The 24105-nt window shown below is 43.2% G+C and overlaps 2 protein-coding genes across 7 annotated transcripts; both read right to left on the bottom strand.

Annotated features, from left to right (window-relative positions):
- Nucleotides 1-2901: 2901 nt before the first annotated feature.
- On the bottom strand, nt 2902-23872 carry AK6 (adenylate kinase 6). Its single transcript, XM_015140244.3, has 5 exons — nt 23816-23872; nt 20511-20603; nt 6981-7039; nt 6733-6878; nt 2902-3431 (listed from the first exon to the last, which is right to left on the bottom strand). The coding sequence occupies exons 1-5, from the start codon at nt 23841-23843 to the stop codon at nt 3239-3241; spliced, it is 519 nt and encodes a 172-aa protein (XP_014995730.1). The 5' UTR covers nt 23844-23872; the 3' UTR covers nt 2902-3238.
- Nucleotides 18441-23872, bottom strand: TAF9 (TATA-box binding protein associated factor 9). Of its 6 annotated transcripts, none has more exons than XM_015140182.3 (3): nt 23816-23872; nt 20511-20603; nt 18441-19462 (listed from the first exon to the last, which is right to left on the bottom strand). In XM_015140182.3, the coding sequence occupies exon 3, from the start codon at nt 19443-19445 to the stop codon at nt 18651-18653; it is 795 nt and encodes a 264-aa protein (XP_014995668.1). In that variant the 5' UTR covers nt 19446-19462; nt 20511-20603; nt 23816-23872; the 3' UTR covers nt 18441-18650.
- Nucleotides 23873-24105: the final 233 nt, after the last annotated feature.

Genomic DNA, 24105 nt, shown 5'->3' on the forward strand with positions numbered 1-24105 from the left:
TACAAAATTAGCCAGGTATGGTGGCACATGCCTGTAACCCCAGCTACTTGGGAGGCTGAGGCAGGAGAATCACTTGAACCTGGGAGGTGGAGGTTGAAGTCTTGAACCTGCAGTGAGCTGAGATTGCACCATTGCACTCCAACCTGGGCAACAAGAGCAAGACTCTGTCTCAAAAAAAAAAAAAAAAAAAAAAAGGGCCGGGAGCGGTGGCTCACACCTGTAATCCCAGCACTTAGGGAGGCTGAGGTGGGCGGATCATGAGGTCAGGAGATCGAGACCATCCTGCCTAACATGGTGAAACCCCATCTCTACTAAAAATACAAAAACTAGCCGGGCATGGTGGCGGGCGCCTGTAGTCCCAGCTACTTGGGAGGTTGAGGCAGGAGAATGGCGTGAACCCAGGAGCTTGCAGTGAGCCGAGATTGTGCCACTGCACTCCAGCCTGGGCAACAGAGCAAGACTCTGTCTCAAAAAAAAAAAAAAAAAAAAAAAAAAATGGGAGCAGGCAGTCATGGTGTTCTCGATACTGGAGGGCCTACTTGACCCATCACCAGAAGGTGTTGCTGCTTTTTTTTTTTTTTTGAGACGGAGTCTCGCTCTGTCGCCCAGGCTGGAGTGCAGTGGCCGGATCTCAGCTCACTGCAAGCTCCGCCTCCCAGGTTCACGCCATTCTCCTGCCTCAGCCTCCCAAGCAGCTGGGACTACAGGCGCCCGCCACCTCGCCCAGCTAGTTTTTTTGTATTTTTTAGTAGAGACGGGGTTTCACCGGGTTAGCAAGGATGGTCTCGATCTCCTGACCTCGTGATCCGCCCGCCTCGGCCTCCCAAAGTGCTGGGATTACAGGCTTGAGCCACCGCGCCCGGCCTAGTGTTGCTGCTTTGTAACCAGGTGCTGCACCACCTCAAGCCACGGTGCATCCAGAGATAAATAATGGTTTATTTTGTCTGTTTGATGAGAGCCTGGTTTGAAGAGCATAGGAAAAAAAAGGATATGATGGAGGTACCCCGCTGCTGAGGGAGGCAGAGGAATTCCGGTATCGTCAGCATTCAGAGCCACTCTCTTCCCTGACTCTCTGGGGGTACTTCCTATGAGAGATCCGAGTGATATGCTACAAGTCTCTGGAGTGCTGCTTAGATGACTGGAATCCTTCTGAGAAGGCAATGTACCCTGATTACTTAGCCAAGAGAGAGCAGTGGAAGAAACTGCAGAGGGAAAGCCGGGAGGAAGAAATCCTACCTGGTGGTCTACGACTGACGCTTTGCCCCCTGTGGTGGTGTACTGTGACCAGACCCCGGAGTGGCCCATGTAGAGACAGAGACCTCACCCCGTCATGCCTGCAAGTGAAGTAAGTTACAGAACATACACACACTTACCCTAATAAAAATCGTTAAAATGGTAAAAATCAACAAAGATAGATGGTAACAAGTGTTGGCAAGAATGTGAAGAAACTGAGTCCCTAATACATTGATGGTGGGAATATAAAATGCTGCAACCACTTTGGAAACCAGTTTGGCATTTCCTCAAAAAGTTAAACATGGTTGCCCTATGACCCAGCAATTCCCCTCCCAGGTATATGCCTAAGAAAACTGAAAACATGGCCGGGCGCGGTGGCTCAAGCCTGTAATCCCAGCACTTTGGGAGGCCGAGACGGGCGGATCACAAGGTCAGGAGATCGAGACCATCCTGGCTAACACGGCGAAACCCCGTCTCTACTAAAAAAAACCACAAAAAATTAGCTGGGCGAGGTGGCGGCGCCTGTGGTCCCAGCTACTCGGGAGGCTGAGGCAGGAGAATGGCGGGAACCCGGGAGGCGGAGCTTGCAGTGAGCTGAGATCTGGCCACTGCACTCCAGCCTGGGCGACAGAGCGAGACTCCGTCTCAAAAAAAAAAAAAAAAAAAAAAAAAGAAAACTGAAAACATACATTCACATGGATTCTTGTACATGAATGCTCACAGTATGCTACTGTTATGTATTCAACTTCACAACACCCAAAGTGGATACAACCCAATTGTGCAAGTGATAGAAAACATAAGCAAAATGTGGTATATGCATATAATGGAATATTATTCAACCATAAAAAGGAATGAGATATTGGTACATGCTACAACTTAAATGAACCTTGAAAACATTATGCTAAGTGAAAGAAATTGGACACAAAAGGCCACATATTGTATAATCCCATTTATATGAAATATCCAGAATATGCAAATCCATAGAGACAGAAAGTAGACTAGTGACTGCAAGGGGACGAGGAGGAAAGAATAGCAAGTGACTGCTAAAGGGTATAGGATTTCCCTTTATCATCACTGCTTCCCCCACAGTGGTGACAGTTACATAACCTTGTTAATAAGCTAAAAACCAATGTATTATAAATTTCATTTATGTTTATTTTGAGTCTAAGGTCTTACTATGTTGCCCAGGTTAGTCTTGAATTCCTGCCTCAAGCGGTTCTCCACCTCAGCCTCCCCAGTTGCTGGGAGTACAGGCATAAGCCACCATACTCGCTTCTGATTATATACTTCAAAATAGTCAATTTTATTGTATGATAGGTATATCTCAACTAAAAAAAAGAACAGGGAGAGCTGTACTGAGATGATATAATCTCCAAATATATTAAATGAAAAAAGAAAGGTACAGAATAGTGTGCACAATATACTATTATATTCTTTAAAAAATGTACACACATATATATACACTGTGCAGGCATAAAACCTCTAAAAAGACATGGGAAACCAGTAACATTATTTCCTAAAAGGAAGGAACCTGGGGTGCCTGGGGATAGGGTGGTCCGGAAGGGAGACCTAACTTTTCAGCGTGCTTTTTTGTACCTTTTGAACTTTGTATCGAGTACAACACTTAACTTTTTTTCTAATTTAAAGAAAGAGAAAAGGAATACTCTGTTGCTTTTTCTTTAGTTTTATTTGAAGAGATCATCTGCATTTTTTTCTGTAATAAACTTAAAAGATATCCACCCATTTTGTTAGATTTATTTATTCTTTAGCAATTTAAGTATCAAAATCACAGGTTTTGTCTCAATCCTTAATAATACTATATTCATTATATTTCAGATGTTTAGCTTTCTCATGGAGAAAAAGAAACACAGGCATAAACCTATACACTATCCACCTGCTGGTCCTGCAACATGATTTTAATCAAGTGTTACTGATACTTGAACAATTTCTATGATGTCAGCAGAGATATCAACAAGAGCGATTATAAAGTAGCTAGCCTTATAAGTCAAGAGTTATGATCTTTGATCCACTGCTCAATCCATTTCAAGATCTGATCTACATTATTTTCTAGCTCTTCTGGTTTATTACTGGGCAGCTGATGCACGATTTCTTCCTTGTAGGATGCTGTAGCTTCTTCATAAAGAACTTGAAAAATCTCACACTGAATATTGTCTGTTAGTTTCTTCTCATTATAACCCCTAGAAGGCAGGGAGGTTAACCAAACAAAAAGCAAAATAAATGGCATTAACTGGAGTTTTAGAAACATACCAGAAAACTGGACACTTTTCAATACGTGAAAAATTACAGAAATGGTCTCTTCACCTAGAGAGGAATGACTGGTACCTGTTTATATGACAGTTTCTTGACACTAGGGTTAAACTAAAGATCACGAGACCAGCATTTAGGTTTGAATTTTTCTGCCCACAATTTGTCAGCTACTCAATAAATTCCCAGTGAATTAGTAAATTAGGAAAACTCTCATAACCAAATATTCAATTCATATCAGCCAAAAAGTAGAAACCACCCAAATGTCCACAACCTGATAAATGTATTTAAAAATGATATATCCATACAATGGAATATTATTTGGCAATAAAAAGAAATGAAGTACTGGTATATGCTACAATACGAATGAACCTTGAAAACAAACTAATTGACAGGAGATAGGCATAAAAGTCCACATCTTGTATGATTTCATTTATATGAAATGTCTAGTATAGACAAATCCATAAAGATAGAAAGTAGATTATTGGTTGCCTAGGGCTGGGGAACTGAGGGTAAATGGGGAGTGACTACTACTGGGTATGGGGTTTCTTTTTGGGGTGACAAAAATTTTATTTTTTTTTGAGACAGAATCTCGCTCTGTCACCCAGGCTGGAGTGCACTGGAGTGATCTTGGCTCACTGCAACCTCCGCCTCCTGGGTTCAAACAATTCTCCTGCTTCAGTCTCCTCAGTAGCTGGGATTACAGGAACGCGCCACCATGCCCAGCTAATTTTTGTATTCTTAGTAGAGACAGGGTTTCACCATGTTGGTCAGTCTGGTCTCCAGCTCCTGACCTCATAATCCGCCCAACTCAGCCTCCTAAAGTGCTGGAATTATAGGCGTGAGCCACCGTGCCTGGCCCCAAGAGTCTCTAAAATTGGTTGTGGTAATGACTGTACAACTTTTTGATATGCTAAAAAAAACACAAATGAGCAACTGATATATACACTTACTATGTACCCACAAAACTGGAAAAAAAACCTGAATTATGTACTTTAAATGGGTGAATGTAAATTACATTTCAATAAAGAGGATATTTTTGTTTTTAGGTTGCTTTTGAGACAGGGTCTTGCTTTGGCACCAGGCTGGAGTGCAGTGGTGCAATCACAGCTCACAGCAGCCTCAACCTCCCAGGCTCAAGCATTCCTCCCACATCAGCCTCCAAAGTAGCTGGGACCACAGGTGCATGCCACTACTCTTGGCTAAATTTTTTATTTTTATTTTTGTAGAGACCAGGATCTTGCTATGTTGCCCAGGCTGGTCTCAAACTCCTAGGCTCAAGCAATCACCTTGCCTCAGCCTCCCAAATTGCTGGGATTACAGGTGTGACGTATGAGCCGTCCTGCCTCCCCCTCACCACCCAACCATGCCCAGCCTAAAGCTGTTACTTTTTTATAACCTTTTCAATAGTTAAAAATACTAACTAGCTCTCTCATAGTTTTTTCATACCTTAGTCATACTTGGTATGACTTGGCTATATATGTAAAACAGTAATCTTTAAATCAAAATTTTAAATTGTCTTGATTGAAAAAAAGCATATGTACCATATAGTCCCTATTACTTCTCTGCCCCAAAACTTTTAATGGCTTTTCACTGCCTAAAAAAAAGTTTTAGGTCTAGCCCCAATTTTACTTTTTCTATGTATATATTTGGTGCCATACTAGTCCGTGCAAGGATTTACAAGTATCCCAAACAAGAGTGGTTAGTCAGAGTTGACTATAATCAGTGAAAACCACGAATTCTGACCGCGACCTTAAGCAAAATTCTGGAGCTTTCCTTTCTGAGATTGCCCTCTAATTTCTCTAGGATCCCCATACTCCCACAGCTTTGATCAAAAGACACTGGGGAAAAAAGACTTTCCTGAAAGTTTCTCTTTACTGGTTCTTCCGCATTAAATCTGATGCTCTATTTGTGGGTTTAACTTGGGTATCTGTTAAAGACTGTGAGATGGCCGGGCGCGGTGGCTCAAGCCTGTAATCCCAGCACTTTGGGAGGCCGAGGCAGGCGGATCACAAGGTCAGGAGATCGAGACCACAGTGAAACCCCGTCTCTACTAAAAATACAAAAAATTAGCCGGGCGCGGTGGCGGGCGCCTGTAGTCCCAGCTACTCAGGAGGCTGAGGCAGGAGAATGGCGGGAACCCGGGAGGCGGAGCTTGCAGTGAGCCGAGATCGCGCCACTGCACTCCAGCCTGGGCAACAGCGTGAGACTCCGTCTCAAAAAAAAAAAAAAAAAAAAAAGACTGTGAGATGCTGGTTTATTTTGTTAGTTTTTCATAAGCTTTCCTATTCCTGATGCAGGGATAATTTGAGTGGGTAGTGTTCAGTCAGTAAGCAAAGAATATGTTAGGGGCTTGACTGTTTTCCTAGCAAAGGTTTACATCAAAAAAAAAAAAAAAAAAAAAAAAAAAAAAGGCATGGCTAAATAGGGTCTCCCTCTGTCGCCCAGGCTGGAGTGCTGTAGCGCGATCTCAGCTCACTGCAAGCTCTGCGCCCCCTGCCGCCGCCCGCTGACTTCACACCATTCTCCTGCCTCAGCCTCCGGAGTAGCACCCACCACCACGCCCAGCTAATTTTGTTTTGTATTTTTAGTAGAGATGGGATTTCACCATGTTAGCCAGGATGGTCTTGAACTCCTGACCTCATGATCCGCCCATTTTGGCCTCCCAAAGTGTTGGGATTACAGGCCTGAGCCACCGCGCCTGGCCGGCTAAATTGGATTTCTACACAGTACATTTTACTCAATCAGACTGTCAGTTGAGATATCAATTTACTCAAAAAGTACTGCCCATATTTTAAAGCAGTCATATTTTCAAACAAAACCCTTTATTAGCTGGGTGCTATGACTCACACCTGTAACCCCAGCACTTTGGGAGGCCAAGGTGGGCAGATTGCTTGAGCCCAGGAGTTTGAGACCAGTGTGGGCAACATGGCGAGACTCCATCTCTACAAAAAATATAAAAATTAGCCAGGCATAGTGGCATGTGCCTGTGGTCTCAGTTAGTCAGGAGGCTGAGGCACGAGAATTGCTTGAACCAGGGAGGTGGAGGTTGCAGTGAGCCGAGATCACACCACTGCCCTCCAGCGTGGGTGACAGAGCAAGACTCTGTCTCAAAACAACAATAAAAAAACCCAAAAAACAAAAACCCTTTATCATGGTACTACTGGCCAATTTCAGGAATCTGAATAAAAGTTAATATTATGCTTTAAGAATCTGATGTTTCTCCTTTCTTACCTTGTTTCAAGTCTTTCGTACAATACATTGGTATCTGTTCTCAGCACAAAAACTATATGAAACCAGCGTTCAGGGAAGAAATCACAACCATGGTAATCAACAATAACTCCACCTTCTCTCATTTGGTTATCTAACTCATCAACTACCTGCAAGAAAAGTTAAAAAAATAAAATGCTTCTTAAGAAAACTGAAGTCAACTTTCCTATGAAATTCAACAAATGCATACTTTATGAAAAAGTCATACTTACTCTGTCTTCATCTAAAATGGGACAATCATACTCTTCATCATAGCCATCATACAATTGCTCTAAAAGAGATTGAGAATTGCTTGTTGAAATAATATTTTCTAAGTAACTTTAAGTAATTTTCAATTAATTCTAGACTTTAGGAAAGGAAATGTATCATCAATTATTCTTTCAGATACAAGGGTGTGTACTAACAAAATAAATGTCATATAGACACCAAATACAAAGGAGTCATACTAACTGATAAATTGGAATTTTGTCTAGAGGGAAACTTGGATAGCAATATCTCTGAAACTGCTTTAAATATCAAAACTGAAACCAACTAAAAAGAGTGAATAGCCAACTTCAGAATTTGTGGGGTTATTAGAAGAGGACTACACTATTTTTGTTGAACTACAGATTGGTGGAAAGAGGAAATACCTGAACAGATACAAACACACTCACATACATTTAAAAGCAGATTAATGTATCAAAAGCAGTAACAGGCCAGGTGTGGTGGCTTCGTGCTTGTAATCCCAGCATTTTGGCAGTATGAGGTAGGAGGATCTCTTGAGCCCAGGAGTTCAAGACAGCCTGGGCAACATGTTGAGACCCTGTCTCTACAAAAAAAAAAAAAAAAAAAAAATTAGCCAGGCATGGTGGTGCACACCTGTAGTCCCAGTTACTTGGGAGGCTGAGGTGGGAGGATTGCTTAAGGCGGAGGTTACAATGAGCTGAGATCACACCACTATACTCCAGGCTGGGCGACAGAGTGGGACCCTGTCTCGAGAAAAAAAAAAAAAAAAAAAAGGAAGAAAAAAGCAGCAACAGATTCTTGATTTCAGAAATGAACCCTCTGTCACTGAGCTTACATCCTCAATGGGGACTGAGAAGGGTCAGGACCCAGATGCTTCTGAACAGTATCTTTACTTCTAGATTTCCAGCATCCCAAACTGCCTTTCCTCATAAAAGTCAAATAGTCTTATTTCAGAAGACAAAACAAAAATAACGTTCAAAGTTACAAGGGAGGCAAATTTAAATTTAACAGAACTTTCCAATAAATCACAGCTGGCTTTCAAAATAAGTTTTCTTTCAGGAGGTAAGACACACCCCATCTTACCCTTAGCCCTGGCCCCTAGGAGGTATTAATCTAAGGCAGGCTTAGATCATCCACTCACCATCTCTGAGAGCATGTTACATAGCAGTCTTCCCACCTCTTTCCCCTTAATATTTTGGTACAGGTTGAAATGAGGTTAAAGTGAACATAAATTCTGAAGGGACACAGGAGTAGTCTGATGGTCACTGGGGGGCACAGAAGCAGTTGTAACTCCTTGTCTTGCCTGGACCGATTCTGGGCACATAAACCACCTTTCTAGCACCCTAGTGTGGCCTCTGCCTCCTTGGGCTATTGCTCACCTACCAGAAACTCTATCAACCTAAACAATTAAACTGTCTTGGTGTGAAGAAAACTGGTTAACATTTTAGAAAACAATCTAAATCCTTACTTTATACTACAAACTCCAGATGGAGCTACAAAGGAATGATTCATTTGAGTTTGTTGTTGTTGTTTTTTTTTTTTGAGACGGAGTCTTGCTGTGTTACCCAGGCTGGAGTGCAGTGGCCTGATCTTGGCTCACTGCAAGCTCCGCCTCCCGGGTTCACGCCATTCTCCTGCCTCAGCCTCCGAGTAGCTGGGATTACAGGCGTGCACCACCACGCCCGGCTAATTTTTTGTATTTTTAGTAGAGACGGGGTTTCACCGTGTTAGCCAGGATGGTCTCGATTTCCTGACCTCGTGATCCGCCCGCCTCGGCCTCCCAAAGTGCTGGGATTACAGGCTTGAGCCACCCGCGCCCGGCCATTTGAGTTTGTGGAGTGGCAGAAGAAATAAAGACTGATCCAGTCATTTAAAATGTTGACTCTCTGTTCCTTGAGAAATAATAAAATTCTAAGAAAAGTAACAGAATGGGAGAAATAACAAAGGACTGAAATGTAGATAATATAAAAGACCTTAAAACCAAAATAACAATAAATTGCTCAATAAACAAGAAAATAATTCACACAAGATGAAAAAGTAGAAAAAAATCAGTAAACACACATGAAAAGATATTGAACTTTCCTAGCTATTAAAGAGATGCAAATTAAAATGAGTCTGTATTTATGCCTGTTATATGTTCAATTCATTCAGAAATTTACACTACCATTTAATTTCTAATGGATAAAATTAGAAAATAATAAAAAATGCCAAATAAGAAAATAGTTAAATCTTGATTTACCAACTTTATAAATTATGTAATTAATTTTGTAATAATTATGTATTAAAATTAAATATGTATTATAGTATTATAGTTAATATAGTTTTAAAAGCCATGTAGTATAGACTAGACAGCAACATAAATGCTCACATATACAAGTGTAAAACATAAAAAGCAGAATTCAAAGTTGTCTTTACTAGGGATAAAGATTAGAAGAAAAAAGATTTGGAGTATTTTTCCATATACTATTTTTACAATATTGTATTTTTTTAAACAGTACCACAAAATCTAAGAATACCTATAGCTGATTCTGTACTATGTGGTAATCTTGAATAGATAAACATGGAGGTTCCTTTATATTTTAAATCTTTGCCTTTTAAAAGATGGCTCTGGCCGGGCGCGGTGGCTCATGCCTGTAATTCCAGCACTTTGTGAGGCTGAGGCGGGTGGATCACCCAAGGTCAAGAGTTGAGACCAGCCTGGCCAACATGGTGAAACCCCGTCTCTACTAAAAATACAAAAGTTAGCCAGGCGTGGTGGCGGGCGCCTGTAATCCCAGCTATTTGGGAGGCTGAGGCAGAATTGCTTGAACCCGGGAGGCGGAGGTTGCAGTGAGCCGAAATCATGCCACTGCACTCCAGCCTGGGTGACAAAGCAAGACTCTATCTCAGGAAAAAAAAAAAAAAAAAAAAGACTTGAACCAATATATGCTGTCTAAAATAGATGTGTTAACTTTCAGGATTAAAGTCTTTATTTTATTTATTTATTTATTTATTTAGACGGAGTCTCGCTCTGCCGCCCAGGATAGAGTGCGGTTGCGCGATCTCCGCTCACTGCAAGCTCCGCCTCCCGGGTTCACGCCGTTCTCCTGCCTCAGCCTCCCTAGTAGCTGGGACTACAGATGCCCGCAACCGCACCCGGCTATTTTTTTATATTTTTAGTAGAGACGGGGTTCCACCGTGTCAGCCAGGATGGTCTCGATCTCCTGACCTTGTGATCCGCCTGCCTCAGCCTCCCAAAGTGCTGGGATTACAGGCGAGACCACCACGCCCAGCCAATTTTTAAAATAGAGATGGAGTTTCACCATTGTGACCAGGCTGGGTTCAAACTCCTGACCTCAAATGATCCGCCCGCCTCAGCCTCCCAAAGTGTTGGGATTACAGGCGTGAGCTACTGCGCCCAGCCATGTTAATGTATTTTAATAAAATAGTGTAATCTAAACTTTTACTTTTTTATTTTTGAGACAGGGTTTCACTTTGTCACCCAAGCTGGAGTGCAGTGGCACGATTTCAGCTCACTGCAGCCTCAGCCTCCTGGGTTCAGGTGATCCTCCTGTCTCAGTTCCCCCCAGTATTTGGGACTACAGGTGTGTCCCACCATGTCTGGCTAATTTTTGTACTTTTTGTAGAGAAATGGCCTCACCATGTTGCTCAGGCTGAATCGAACTCCTAAGTTCAAGCAATCTGCCCGCCTTGGCCTTCTAAAGTGCTGGGACTGCAGGCATGAGCCACCGTGCCTGGCTGTAATCCAAACTTTTAAACACTCATTCCAAAAAACATTTATCAAACACCATATACCAGTGACCTAAGGGATAATGAGCACATAATTTATAAAGTGAGCAAGTAGACAAATAATCCTTCCCTCAAAGAGTTTAAAATAAAATGGGAGAGGACAGACAAGGCACCTGGAAATATAATATTTTAATGTTACGGTTCATGGTGATATGGGAGCAATAAGGATGGGCACCTAACATAAACTTGGGATATTAAGGGAGGCTTCCTGGAGGAAGCGACCTCTAAGCATAGACTTGCAGTAGATACATAAAAAAAAAAAAACACTAGGGAAGACTCTTCTAAATAGAGAAAACAAGATATTCAAAGGTAGAGACTAGGAAGGAGCAGGCCCTTTCAAGTGAGGGAAAGTCAGAACAATGAGAAAATAAGTGGTAAGGGGTCAGGTAAGCTGAGGCCAGATCAAAAAGGGCCTTGAAGGCTGCATGAAGGAGTTTAGACTTTATCCCAAGGCCAAGGAAAATCATTAAAGGATTTTCAGCATTAAATGACATGATGAATTCCAAATTCAAAAAAATCTTTTTTTTTTTTTTTGAGACGGAGTCTCGCTCTGTCACCCAGGCTGGAGTGCGGTGGCCGGATCTCTGCTCACTGCAAGCTCCGCCTCCCGGGTTTACGCCATTCTCCTGGCTCAGCCTCCCGAGTAGCTGGGACTACAGGCGCTCGCCACCTCGCCCGGCTAGTTTTTTGTACTTTTTAGTAGAGATGGGGTTTCACCGTGTTAGCCAGGATGGTCTCGATCTCCTGACCTCGTGATCCGCCCGTCTCAGCCTCCCAAAGTGCTGGGATTACAGGCTTGAGCCACCGCGCCCGGCCCATTTTTTTTTTTTTTTTTAATGCAGAATGAGTTGGAAGGAACCAAATCCAGAAGCAGGGACTTCTTATCAAGTCTACCACAGATTTTTAGGTAAGTGATGATTGTAGCCTGTACCAGAGAAATGAACGGATCCTAAACTTCATTTCAAATTTCAAAAAAAGAATAAATTTTATGCTACTTTAGAAAGTTTCAATTGGAAGCCAAATTTATACTTGCCTATACATAGGATCTGAAGCAAAGATCAAAAAGGTTGATTTGCTTAAATGACTGAGAAATTAGAAAATTAAATCAATTTTCTAAAGAAAGTTTTGCGGTTAAAATTCTAGGTACAGATATATTACTTTCTAAAAAAAATCAACTGTGGGACCAGAGTTAAAAAGCTTAGCATGGCGGTTTGCGCTTATAATCCCAGCACTTTCAGAGGTCAAGGTGGGAGGATCGCTTGAGCCTAGGAATTAGAGATCACCCTGGATAACACAGCAACACCTGACCTCTACCAAAAGAAAAAAAAATTAGCCCAGCATGGTGGTGCCAGCCTATAGTCTCAGCTACTCTGGAGGTTGAGGTGGGAGGACTGCTTGAGGTTGGAGTGGGCCACGATTGCACCACTGTATTCCAGTTAGGGTGACATTGATTCCCTGTCTCAAAAAAAAACCTTTTTTAAAATTTATTTTTATTTTTTTTATTTTGAGACAGAGTTTCACTCGTCACCCAGGCTGGAGTGCAATGGCATGATCCTGGTTCACTGCAACCTCCATCTCCTGGGTTCAAGCGATTCTCCCGCCTCAACCTCCCAAGTAGCTGGGATTACAGGCGCTCGCCACCAAGCCTGGCTAATTTTTGTATGTTTAGTGATGGGGTTTCACCATGTTGGCCAGGCTGGTTTTGAACTCCTGACCTCAGGTGATTCGCCTGCCTCAGCCTCCCAAAGTGCTGGGTTTACAGGCGTGAGCCACTGCACCAGGCCCCACCAAAAATTTTTTTAAAGCTCATTCTTACCTTAAAAAACCTTCCCAGCTGCTGCTGTTTATCAAACTGTAAAATCATGACATTATGTTTAACTGCCATCCTAGAACTTATATGCACTCAAGTGAAAGCTGTTCTTTAATCATATTGGGATGCTAGTTATTTTGATACTGCTGCCAATACTTAAAATTTTTATTTTCGTATTTCTTCTTTTTGAAACATATTCACCACATTTACCTCAACTCAACAAGAAGCTGGTAACGCTAAAGCAATTAGAACAAGACATTAACTGGTTTAAAGTGATTGGGTGCCTTTAAAATACCTGTTTTTGGCTGGGCGCGGTGGCTCACGCCTGTAATCCCAGCACTTTGGGAGGCCGAGGCAGGCGGATCACGAGGTCAGGAGATCGAGACCATTCTGGCTAACACGGTGAAACCCCGTCTCTACTAAAAATACAAAAAATAGCCGGGTGTGGTGGCGGGCGCCTGTAGTCCCAGCTACTCAGGAGGCTGAGGCAGGAGAATGGCATGAACCCAGGAGGCGGAGCTTGCAGTGAGCTGAGATCTCGCCACTGCACTCCAGCCTGGGCGACAGAGCGAGACTCCGTCTCAAAAATAAAATAAAATACCTGTTTTTTTATGCAAAAAGAAAAGGGCAATTAATTCTGCATAGTGAAGTTAGAAAGCTAAAGATATGACATTGGAGTTGGGCCGCTAAGGAGTTGCAAGGAAGATAAGGAAACCTACAGATAAAGAGAACAGCATGCATAAATACTCGAGGTGGAAAATTCCTAGTGTTTGAGAACAACAGGGTATAATGGCTACACTGAAGGGGACACAGGGGAATGGCTGCAGGTAAACTGTGGCCATTTTATAAAGAGTCTGCTATATTTCCTTAAGGAGGATGGACTATGTGAGTAAAAAATTCAAATCATGTCATTCTCCTTCCCTGCTTTTAAGAAAATGATAGTGTAGAAGAGGGAGGAAAGAGTTACTGAAGAGGTCAAATAAGAGATTCTAGGTAGGATTCTAGGCATAGCACCAGTGGTCTTGATGAAATAGGGGTACTGCAGGGATGTGTTGGAGAAACCATCAAGATTTAAAGGCCAAGTGGATCTTTGTGAGAGAGTGAATGTGTATTTATATGCTTGGGATATAGAAATCAGAGTGGGCAAGTACAGTCAAGGATGACGTCAGAGCATGTGCTTTAAACATATTACTTTAGAGGTGTAAACATCTGGGAACTATCCACATGGTTATGTCTAATAGGTGTCTAGAAATTGGGCTGTTTTAATTGTAAATTTAAGTCATCAGCACAAGGGGAGTGAATAGTCCTGAATGAGTGAGATTACTAGTGGGAGGGGCAGAATCACAATATGACTGCAATGAAATCACGGGGGAAATGAGTGGAAGGGGAAGGATCAGAGGCAAAGATGGGGAGAGAGCAGTGTCAGAGAGGCCAATAGAGGAGTTAGTTTCCAAGGCTTCCAGCGGGAGTTGATAAGGGGAGAGAAAAATGGGATTCAGAAAAGGATAGAACAGGGATCAGCATCTTTTTTTTTTTTCCTGTAAAGGGCCAGATCATAAATACCTCACACTTTGCAAGCTAGTCTTTAGCTCAGAAGTCATACAAAAACAACAGTAGCTTGCCAACCCCTAGGTTAAAGATATATCAAGATCCTAAGTGTTCAAAGCCAAGCTATGCTTTACAGTTTCTACTGGAAATGGATCCAATGTCAATATACTACTTTGTCTAGACCTATGGGTATCCTGCAGTTAGGAAGAGGCTGAAGACTGAAAAACTGCTGCCAGGAAAATTAAGGATGCTAGTAAGAGTATAAAAAATGATTGCATATAGGAAAGGATGTCAAATGAGGAGGAGTCTTGAGACTAGGAGAATAGGGATAAGAGAAGCATTCTTATAGTCATACCACAGTAAGACTCATGGTTTTTGTTTTTGTTTTTGAGATGGAGTCTTGCTCTGTCATCCAGGCTGGAGTGCAGTGGTGTGATCTCAGCTCACTGCAAGCTCTGTCTCCCAAGTAGCTGGGACTACAGGCCCGCCACCACACCCAGCTAATTTTTTGTGTTTTTAGTAGAGACAGGGTTTCACCATGTTAGCCAGGATGGTCTCAACCTCCTGACCTCGTGATCTGCCCACCTCGGCCTCTCAAAGTGCTGGGATTATAGGCTTGAGTCACTGCGCCCGGCCCACAGTAAGACTCCTAATAGTTTTCTCTCTTTTTTTTTTTTTTGAGACGGAATCTTTCTGTCACCCAGGCTGGAGTACAGTGATGTGATCTCGGCTCACTGCAACCTCTGCCTCCCAGATTCAAGTGATTCTCCTGCCTCAGCCTCCCGAGTAGCTGGGATTACAGGCGCCCTCAGCAACGCTGAGCTGATTTTTTTTTTTTTTGAGACGGAGTCTCGCTCCGTCTTGCTTAGGCTGGAGTGCAGTGGTGTGATCTCAGGTCACTGCAGCCTCTGCCTCACAGGTTCAAGTGATTCTCTTGTCTCAGCCTCCCAAGTAGCTGGGATTACAGGGGCCCACCACCATACCTGGCTAATTTTTTGTATTTTTAGTTGAGATGGGGTTTTACCATGTTGGACAGGCTGGTCTTGAACTCCTGACCTTTAGGTGATCCACCCGCCTCGGCCTCCCAAAGTGCTGGGATTACAGGCATGAGCCACCGTGCTAGGCCAAAGTGCTGGAATTTACAGGCATGAGCCACCATGCCCGGCCAGTTTTCTTAAACTTACTTCCCTACCTAATTTTTTTTTTTTGCCTTGGTTTTGGGAGTAAAGATGACCTCTCTCAATTACTACTGCAATTCCACATGATCACTAGGATGATACTAAACTTTCAGAAATATGTTTAAAACTAGGGTTTTCTTAAAGCCTTGTTTCTTTTTTTCTGACTTTAGTGAGCATCAGAATAAGCCTCATTTCTTTACAGCAAGGTTTCTCAACCTTGTTACTAATGACATTTTGAATCTGATAATTGTTATTAGGGGAGACAGGGAACTGTCCTGTGAACTATAGGATCTTTAGTAGAATCCTTGGTCACTGATCACTAGATGCTAGTAGTAAACCTGGCCATCACCTCCCCCTCCATGTGACAACCCAAAACGTCTTCACACACTGCTATACCCACAAAGGGCAAAAATTACCTAGTTGAGAATCACTGCATTATAGATGATTGCCTGGTTTCCCTTAAAATATATCACCACTTGAAACAAAAATGAGGTTGGCTGCCTCAGAATATTTCCAGATATATTCAAACAAGATTTGGGTTAAAAAATCTGGGATGTCAAACTTTACAAAGTACCTCATCAGGCCAGGTGCGATGGCTAACGTGGGTAATCCCAGCACTTTTGGGAGGCGACAGTGGGAGGATCACTTGAGCCTGGGAATTAGAGACCAGTCTGGGCAACACAGTGAGGCCTTGTGTCTGTAGTCCCAGCTACTGGGGAAGCTGAAGTGGGAGGATCACTTGAGCCCCAGAGGCTGAGGTTGCAGTGAAGGGAAATTGTGCCATTGCACTCCAGCCTGGGCCACAGAGCAAGACCCTGTCTCAAACAAACAAACAAAAAAACCCCACAAAGTACCTCCATCAAACTCCATGTCAAGTCAGACCAGAAATCTTTTATCTGGCATTATAGGCGGGAAAAAAACCCCACACTTTTCCTTTAAGACTTAGATCCCATTTCATGAAATAATCTCCCTAATAACAAAGAGAATGGTTGGGACTATACACAACTGACTAAAATGGTGTTGAGTACTCGAGGTACAGAGGCTCTTGTCTGTAATCTCAGCACTTTGGGAGGCTAAGGCAGAAGGACAACTTGAGCCAAGGAATAAACCAGCCTGGGGAACAACGCCAGATCCTGTCTCTGCAAATAAAATTTTATTTTTATTTTTTTATTTTTTGAGACGGGTTCTCGCTCTGTCACCCAGGCTGGAGTGCAGTGGCCGGATCTCAGCTCACTGCAAGCTCCACCTCCCGGGTTCACACCATTCTCCTGCCTCAGCCTCCCGAGTAGCTGGGACTACAGGCGCCTGCCACCTCACCCGGCTAGTTTTTTGTATTTTTTAGTAGAGACGGGGTTTCACCGGGTTCGCCAGGATGGTCTCGATCTCCTGACCTTGTGATCTGCCCGTCTCGGCCTCCCAAAGTGCTGGGATTACAGGCGTGAGCCACCGCGCCCGGCCCTCTGCAAATAAAATTTTAAATTAGCCAGGAAAGATGGTGTGTGCCTGTAGTCCCAGCTACAAGGGAGGCTGAGGCAGGATGATCACTTGAGCCCAGGAGTTCAAGGATGCAATGAGCTACGATCAGGCCACCACACTCCAGCCTGGGCAACAGAGCAAGACTCTGTCTTAACCAAATGAAATGGTGTGAGTACTGGTAGGAGAGGACCTAAAGAAGAGGAAGACAAGTGCCTTATACTGGATTTTCCTTGGTCTAGTGTAACCATTGCTCTCAATGCTATTAATGCTCTAATTAGCTTAGAAGTGTTAAATTAAGTGAAAGTAACATTAGAATGCATGAATGAAATTGACTATTATGTGACTCAGAAATCACTTGTCAAAATGGTGGTGTTCAACAATGAGGAACAAAACCAGATTTCATAGATATAAAACGTAAAGGCTGGGCTGGGCACAGTGGCTCATACCTGTAATCCCAGCACTTTGGGAGGCCAAGGCGGGTGGATCACGAGGTCAGGAGATTGAGACCATCCTGACTAACGCAGTGAAATCCCATCTCTACTAAAAATACAACTTAGCTGGGCGTGGTAGTAGGCACCTGTAGTCCCAGCTACTAGGGAGGCTGAGGCGGGAGAATGGCATGAACCCAGGAGGTGGAGCTTGCAGTGAGCTGAGATTGCACCACTGCACTCCAGCCTGGGCAACAGAGTGAGACTCTGTCTCAAAAAAAAGAAAGAAAGGAAGGCCAGGTGCGGTAGCTCACACCTGTAATCCTAGTACTTTGGGAGGCCGAGGTGGGCAGATCACTTGAGGCCTGGAGTTCAAGACCAGCCTGGACAACATGGCAAACGCCCATCTCTACTAAAAATATAAAAATGAGCCAGGTGTGGTGGTGCAAACCTGTAATTCCAGCTACTGGAATTACTGGGAAGCTGAGGTGTGAAGATCGCTGGAACCTGGGACACGGAGGTTGCAGTGAGCTGAGATTGTGCCACTGCACTCCAGCCTGGGCAACAGAATGAGATTCTGTTTCAGGAAATAAAATGAAATGGAAAATGAGTATTTGTATGATAGCAAATAAAGATCTAGGTTTCAGAAACTATAACCTTGATAAATTGATGTTCTTTTGGACAAAAAAATTTTAAAAATTAAAAAAATATAAACTATAACCTAATCATCAGCCCTGGATCAAAAATGAACATGATACTGGCTTATAGTATCAGGAATATGAAAAACAAAGATGCTCAAAATTAACCTGCAAAAAGAGACACTGATAAATTTTTTTTAAAAAAGTGGAGACATACTGGGAGACACTAAGGGTCCTTAATATAACCAAAGGGACAGAAAAATGGGACCTAGGAAGTTGGACAATTGAGGAAGATAATCAAAGCAGGTTAAGAATTCACTATGAATAAAAATCCTGACCAACTAGTCTCTCCAAAGAGGAGTCATGGTTATACTTCAGCAACTGAGAGAACAGATCACAAGAGTGACATACACCAGAGATCATACTGTGATCTATATATCTGAAGACACTTGAGGTGACATTCTAGTGGTCAACAATAGACTACAGTACTGCAAGTTGCTGCAACTGTCAACTGTTACTCCCCTTGGTGACAACAGGGAGAAAATTGCTTTTAAAAACATAACTGCCAAAGCACCAACAATCAAAGTAATGAATGACAACTTTATTTTTCTTACACTTTTAAGGCTGATGAAAAACCTTCATTTCAATTGAAAAGTATGGTAACTGTATTTACTCATTAATTATTATTAAAGTTTTCTAAAACACAACTTGAAAACATCCAGCATGCATGTTTAATATCAGTACAATGAATTCAAGACCAAGTATACATGTTACATGCAGCAAAGCTAGATTACAAATTATCATAGTCATCATCATCATCATCGTCATCATCATCATCTTCACGTTTTCTTTTCAATGCATTTGATGATTCATTGGCAGCATTTTGTGATGACACCATATTAGTGGTAATAAGAATGTTTTTGGACCCAATTAATGATGGATTAATCAGAACATTCTGAACTGCTGAGGTTGCAGGAATTGAAGCTTTTACAGCTGGAGACTGCGAAGTAGGCATCTGTACTGTAAACCTTTGACCTGTGAGGGACATGGGAGTCCCTACTTTAGTTGAAACAGACATGGTCTGTGGGGTTGGTGTGCCTAGTGTGGGAGTACTTGGTCTGCTAGTAACTGAACCAACACTTAACCGCGGGACTGTTATTCTTCCCGCAGAAGTTGATGCCTTTTTCTGTAAAGATTTCAGCCTATAGTTTGGAGCTGTTAAGCAGTATCTATCAGGTGGCAACCTAGGACCTGAATATGGCTTGATCAGTGGCAAAGGGGTTTGATTTCTTTGCCTTGCGATATCTAATAAAAAATCTCTTGGGGGAGGAGAGGTAAAAGACTGGTCAGCGCGGCACTGGATTGCCAATCGCACATCATCTGCATCAACGGTAGCTTTCTTAGCATGGCTTGAATAAATTTTTGCATCATCTAGAATTGTGGTCACATATCGGAAGGCAAACTCCAACATCTGATTTATAACTCTTGGCTCATATTCTGTAATCCCCATATCCTTCAGGATTTGTGCCATCATCTGTGCATCTTTCGGCATGCTCTTGGGAGAAGCCATCTTGCCAGACTCCATGATATCCGATGATCAGACTTTAGATCATTTGAAAAAAATATGTACATTAGATCAATCTGAAATAGTTACTTTAGTAGCAACTGTCAGGAACTTAAAAAATTTTTTAATCTATGTTAAACTGTAAAAAAATTTTTTAAATTTAAACCATATGTTTTCTTAATTTTAATGAGGCATACTTAAAATCCCTTTAATTTATTGAGTTCCTACCATGTACAAATCATTGTCAACTATAAAAAGATGAAGACACAAATAAGGGAGTGATAAAAGATTAGGGGAAAACAGGGTAAAATAAATAAAAACATCTATCATCTTAGAATATATGCAGTTGCATGCAAACCTCACACTAAGATACCATAGCATAGTCATGTCCTACACCTGAGCTCAAAACAATCTCTTTCCAGTGAGACCAATACACTCACTGTGCTCATATATATGTTCAGCAGTACCAAACCTTTGTTTGCTCAACTTGAAAACACTCTCCTTATTCACATTCTACCTCTCCGAAATCCAGTCTCTTCATAGGAGCCTTCCCAACTATTCACAAGAATTGCTAGCCATTTTCAAGGAGGAAGGGAAAATGCTCAAAATAACCAGGACATAGCATTAGACACTTAATATTTCTGTGGATTCCCTAAAAGACTATATATATATATATATATTTTTTTTTTTTTTTTTTTGAGACGGAGTCTCGCTCTGTCACCCAGGCTGGAGTGCAGTGGCGCCATCTCGGCTCACTGCAAGCTCCGCCTCCCGGGTTTACGCCATTCTCCTGCCTCAGCCTCCCGAGTAGCTGGGACTACAGGCGCCCGCCACCTCGCCCGGCTAATTTTTTTGTATTTTTAGTAGAGACGGGGTTTCATTGTGTTAGCCAGGATGGTCTCGATCTCCTGACCTCGTGATCCGCCCGTCTCAGCCTCCCAAAGTGCTGGGATTACAGGCAAGAGTATATATTCTTTAATGGCAATCTGTTTTTTGTACCTTCTGACAATACCCAGCACTAACACTCCACTATCAGACTTAAAACAAAACAAAACAAAACAAATCTAACACCAAAGTGTCCCTTACCTTCTCGAGCTAAATCACCAACATTAATGTATTTCAGTCCCGATTTTGACGCAAGTTCTTTGCCTAGTGTAGTTTTTCCAACCCCTGGTGTACCTGTAAGACAAGCCACAGAAAAATACTGTTTGTGAAATACTACTTATCACACTGCAGCCCACCTTGTGCCCTTCCTTTTTTTATTTCTGAGGCAGAGTCTCACCTGGCCTCTGCCCTTAAAGATCTTGACGACTGAAATGAAAAATTTCTAATTAGCAATAACATGTAAAAAAAATTTTTTTTTTGAGACGGAATTTCGCTCTTGTCACCCAGGCTGGAGTGCAGTGGCGCGATCTTGGCTCACTGCAATCTCCACCTCCCAGGATCAAGCGAGTCTCCTGCCTCAGTCTCCTGAGTAGCTGGAATTACAGGTGCCTACCACCATGCCCAGCTAATTTTTGTATTTTTAGTAGAGACAGGGTTTCACCATATTGGCCAGGCTGGTCTCAAACTCCTAATCTCATGTCATCTGCCCGCCTAGGCCTCCTAAAGTGCTGGGATTACAGGCGTGAGCCACCATGCCTGGCCATATGTAAATCAGCATGTACTACGATCTAATAAAAATTTTCCAAAGCTAATTGAATGTCAGAATATTACTCAGTGTATTGATTCTCCAGGGGTGGGGCTCAGCAAATTCTGACGCCAATTCAAACTGCCTGCTGCTACCATGGAACTACTCAGAATAAAATTAGCCACCTCGTGCTGGGCGCAGTGGCTCATGCCTGTAATCACTGCACTTTGGGAGGCCGAGGCGGGAAGATCATGAGGTCAGGAGATCGAGACCATCCTGGCCGACATAGTGAAACTCCATCTCTATGAAAATACAAAAATTAGCCAGGCGTGGTGGCACATGCCAGTAATCCCGGCTACTCAGGAGGCTGAGGCAGAAGAATCCCTTGAACCGGGTGGTTGGAGGATGCAGTGAGCCAAGGACGCGCCACAGCACTCCAGCGTGGTGACAGAGACTCCGTCTCCAAAAAAAAAAAAAAAAAATTAGCCACCTCGAATCAATTACAATAATTTATTTACCTTTTTCTTCTTTTTATTTATTTTTTATTTTTTTTTTGAGACGGAGTCTGGCTCTGTCGCCCAGGCTGGAGTGCGGTGGCCGGATCTCAGCTCACTGCAAGCTCCGCCTCCCGGGTTTACGCCATTCTCCTGCCTCAGCCTCCCGAGTAGCTGGGACTACAGGCGCCGCCACCTCGCCCGGCTAGTTTTTTGTATTTTTTAGTAGAGACGGGGTTTCACCGTGTTAGCCAGGATGGCCTCGATCTCCTGACCTCGTGATCCGCCCGCCTTGGCCTCCCAAAGTGCTGGGATTACAGGCTTGAGCCACCGCCCGGCAACCTTTTTCTTCTTTTAAAGTCAAGATATCTCTTTGTTACCCAGGCCGGAGTGCAGTGGAACTTGGCTCACTGGAGCCTCCACCTCCTGGGCTCAAATCCTATCTCAGCCTGTCCAGTAGCTAGGACCACAGGTATGCACCAACATGCCCTGGTTAATTTTTGTAGAGACGGGATTTGGCTATATTGCCTAAGCTAAGCTCAAACCCCTGAGTTCAAGCCATCCCCCCACCTCCACTTCCCAAAGTGCTGGGATTTACGGGCATGAGCTTTAATTTACAGGCTCGTTTGCTTGGCCTATTTGCTTTAATTTAAAAAGATTTAAAAACTGTTCATGGCCAGGTGTGGTGGCTCACGCGTGTAATCCCAACAATTTGGGAGGACAAAGTGGGAGGATCACTTAAGCTCAGGAGTTCGACACCAGCCTGGCCAACATAAGACTGTCTCAAACAAAAACAAAAACAAAAACTGTTCATGTTAAAATTTAAGCAGTCTGAAAGACACCGTATTACCTCTACTGACCCCTTGCACCCTTCCCTAGAGATAACCACTGTAAACCAGTTTCCTATACAGGTATATATTCCCCAAAAAACCCTATTTATGTTTGCATATAAATGTACATGTATGTATGTACATACTCTTTGTAATACAATATATATTCCCTTGTACATAAATGACAATACTATATACATTGTTCTTTGCCTTCCTCTTATGATACCTATTATAATTACATTTCAAGATCATCAAATTCATCATTTTCAGCTATTCAGGTTTAACATCCCTGAAATTAAACTTGAGCATAAAGATAACAGGGATAATCCAGTTCCCTTATCTAGGAGAATAACAGCCACCCCAAGTCCACTATAATACACCAAGTCTGAAGTCTGGACTCAACATGTTTTCAATAAAATGCTCACTTTTATTGTCAAAACATTTTCAATAAAATGTTTTGACAATGACTTAATAACCAGGGCACTATGTTTGATCCATACAAAAAGATGTAAAATCTTCTGCTTAAGGAATCTAAAATGCTAAACATTATTTGTGGGGTGGTTAATCTGCATCTCTCAGAAACAGACATGTCTTGTGCGCTGCCAACAATCTTACGTTTGGGTGAATGATGTAACTGTACTGTTTCCACAGAGTCTTAATTTTTCTGTACGCTACAATAAAATCTACATGCATTAGATTTTTCCACGAATGGCCTACAATTTAATAAACACTTTCAGGACTGAACGGCTAGCAAAAATATTCGTTGAAGTCGTTTTGCAGCATTTTAGTTCCCTTTACTGATAACACGCACCCTGAGTATGGCTTCAAAGACCCACTCCTACGCGAGAAACGACCCGAAATGCTCACTAGATGCCTTCTTTTTAAGGGGCGGGGGGAGCCTCTGATGTAACTCAACAAAAGCATACAGTAATTTCGTCACGCCACAAACATCTGAACTCATTTACCGAAATCTAATCTGAGGCGTTTATCAGAAGCAAAGGAAAAAATAAAATACGGCCCACGGAGGCCTAAGGAGTGAGGAATCCACCATTAATGGCACTACTGGGAAGCAGATATGGCCTTATTTCCCTGAAAATTTCAAAGCCTACCCTGCCAAAGAATTAACAATCCATTTTACAAACGAAATACCAGATTCCGAAAGACTAAGCAGGTTGCTAAGCAGAAGAGCTGGATCTGCCGACCTCTCTTCACCTCCCCCGGGAGCCTCGGGCCAACGGAAATAACGTTCCGCGTCCCCTCCCCCGCCTGCCGCAACGCCCGTGAGGGTCGGCTCCCGGGACGCTGACAACCGCCTCGTGGCCCTCTGCAGGCCTCCGAAGACGGCACTGAGAAACTCCTACCAGGGCGCCCGATGCCCAGAACACTCCGCGCCCCTCACCTGCCCCCGCCCATCCCCTCCCGGCCGCGCGCCCTGACCGGTGAGCAGGATGTTCGGAAGCAACATGGTCCCTGCGGCGACGGCTCCGGGCGCCTAGCTCACGTGCCCTTTGCTCTACGGGGAGGAGCCGGAAGGGGCGGGCGACAGCAAAAGCCCACGGCCCCAAGGGCCTCGAGGCCCACCGCGGCGCCCCTAGCCTGTCCCTGCGACCCAGCCGCGGCCCACTGGTTACCTGGCTTTCAATGACACATTTCCATCGCAAAGTTGGAGGGTGGGCGTAACTCGGGTCGGTACTTCGGGTCAGGCAGTGCGCTGGATGTCTAAGTAA

The sequence above is a fragment of the Macaca mulatta genome, chromosome 6 (assembly GCF_049350105.2).
Source record: "Macaca mulatta isolate MMU2019108-1 chromosome 6, T2T-MMU8v2.0, whole genome shotgun sequence".
Classification (NCBI taxonomy): domain Eukaryota; kingdom Metazoa; phylum Chordata; class Mammalia; order Primates; family Cercopithecidae; genus Macaca; species Macaca mulatta.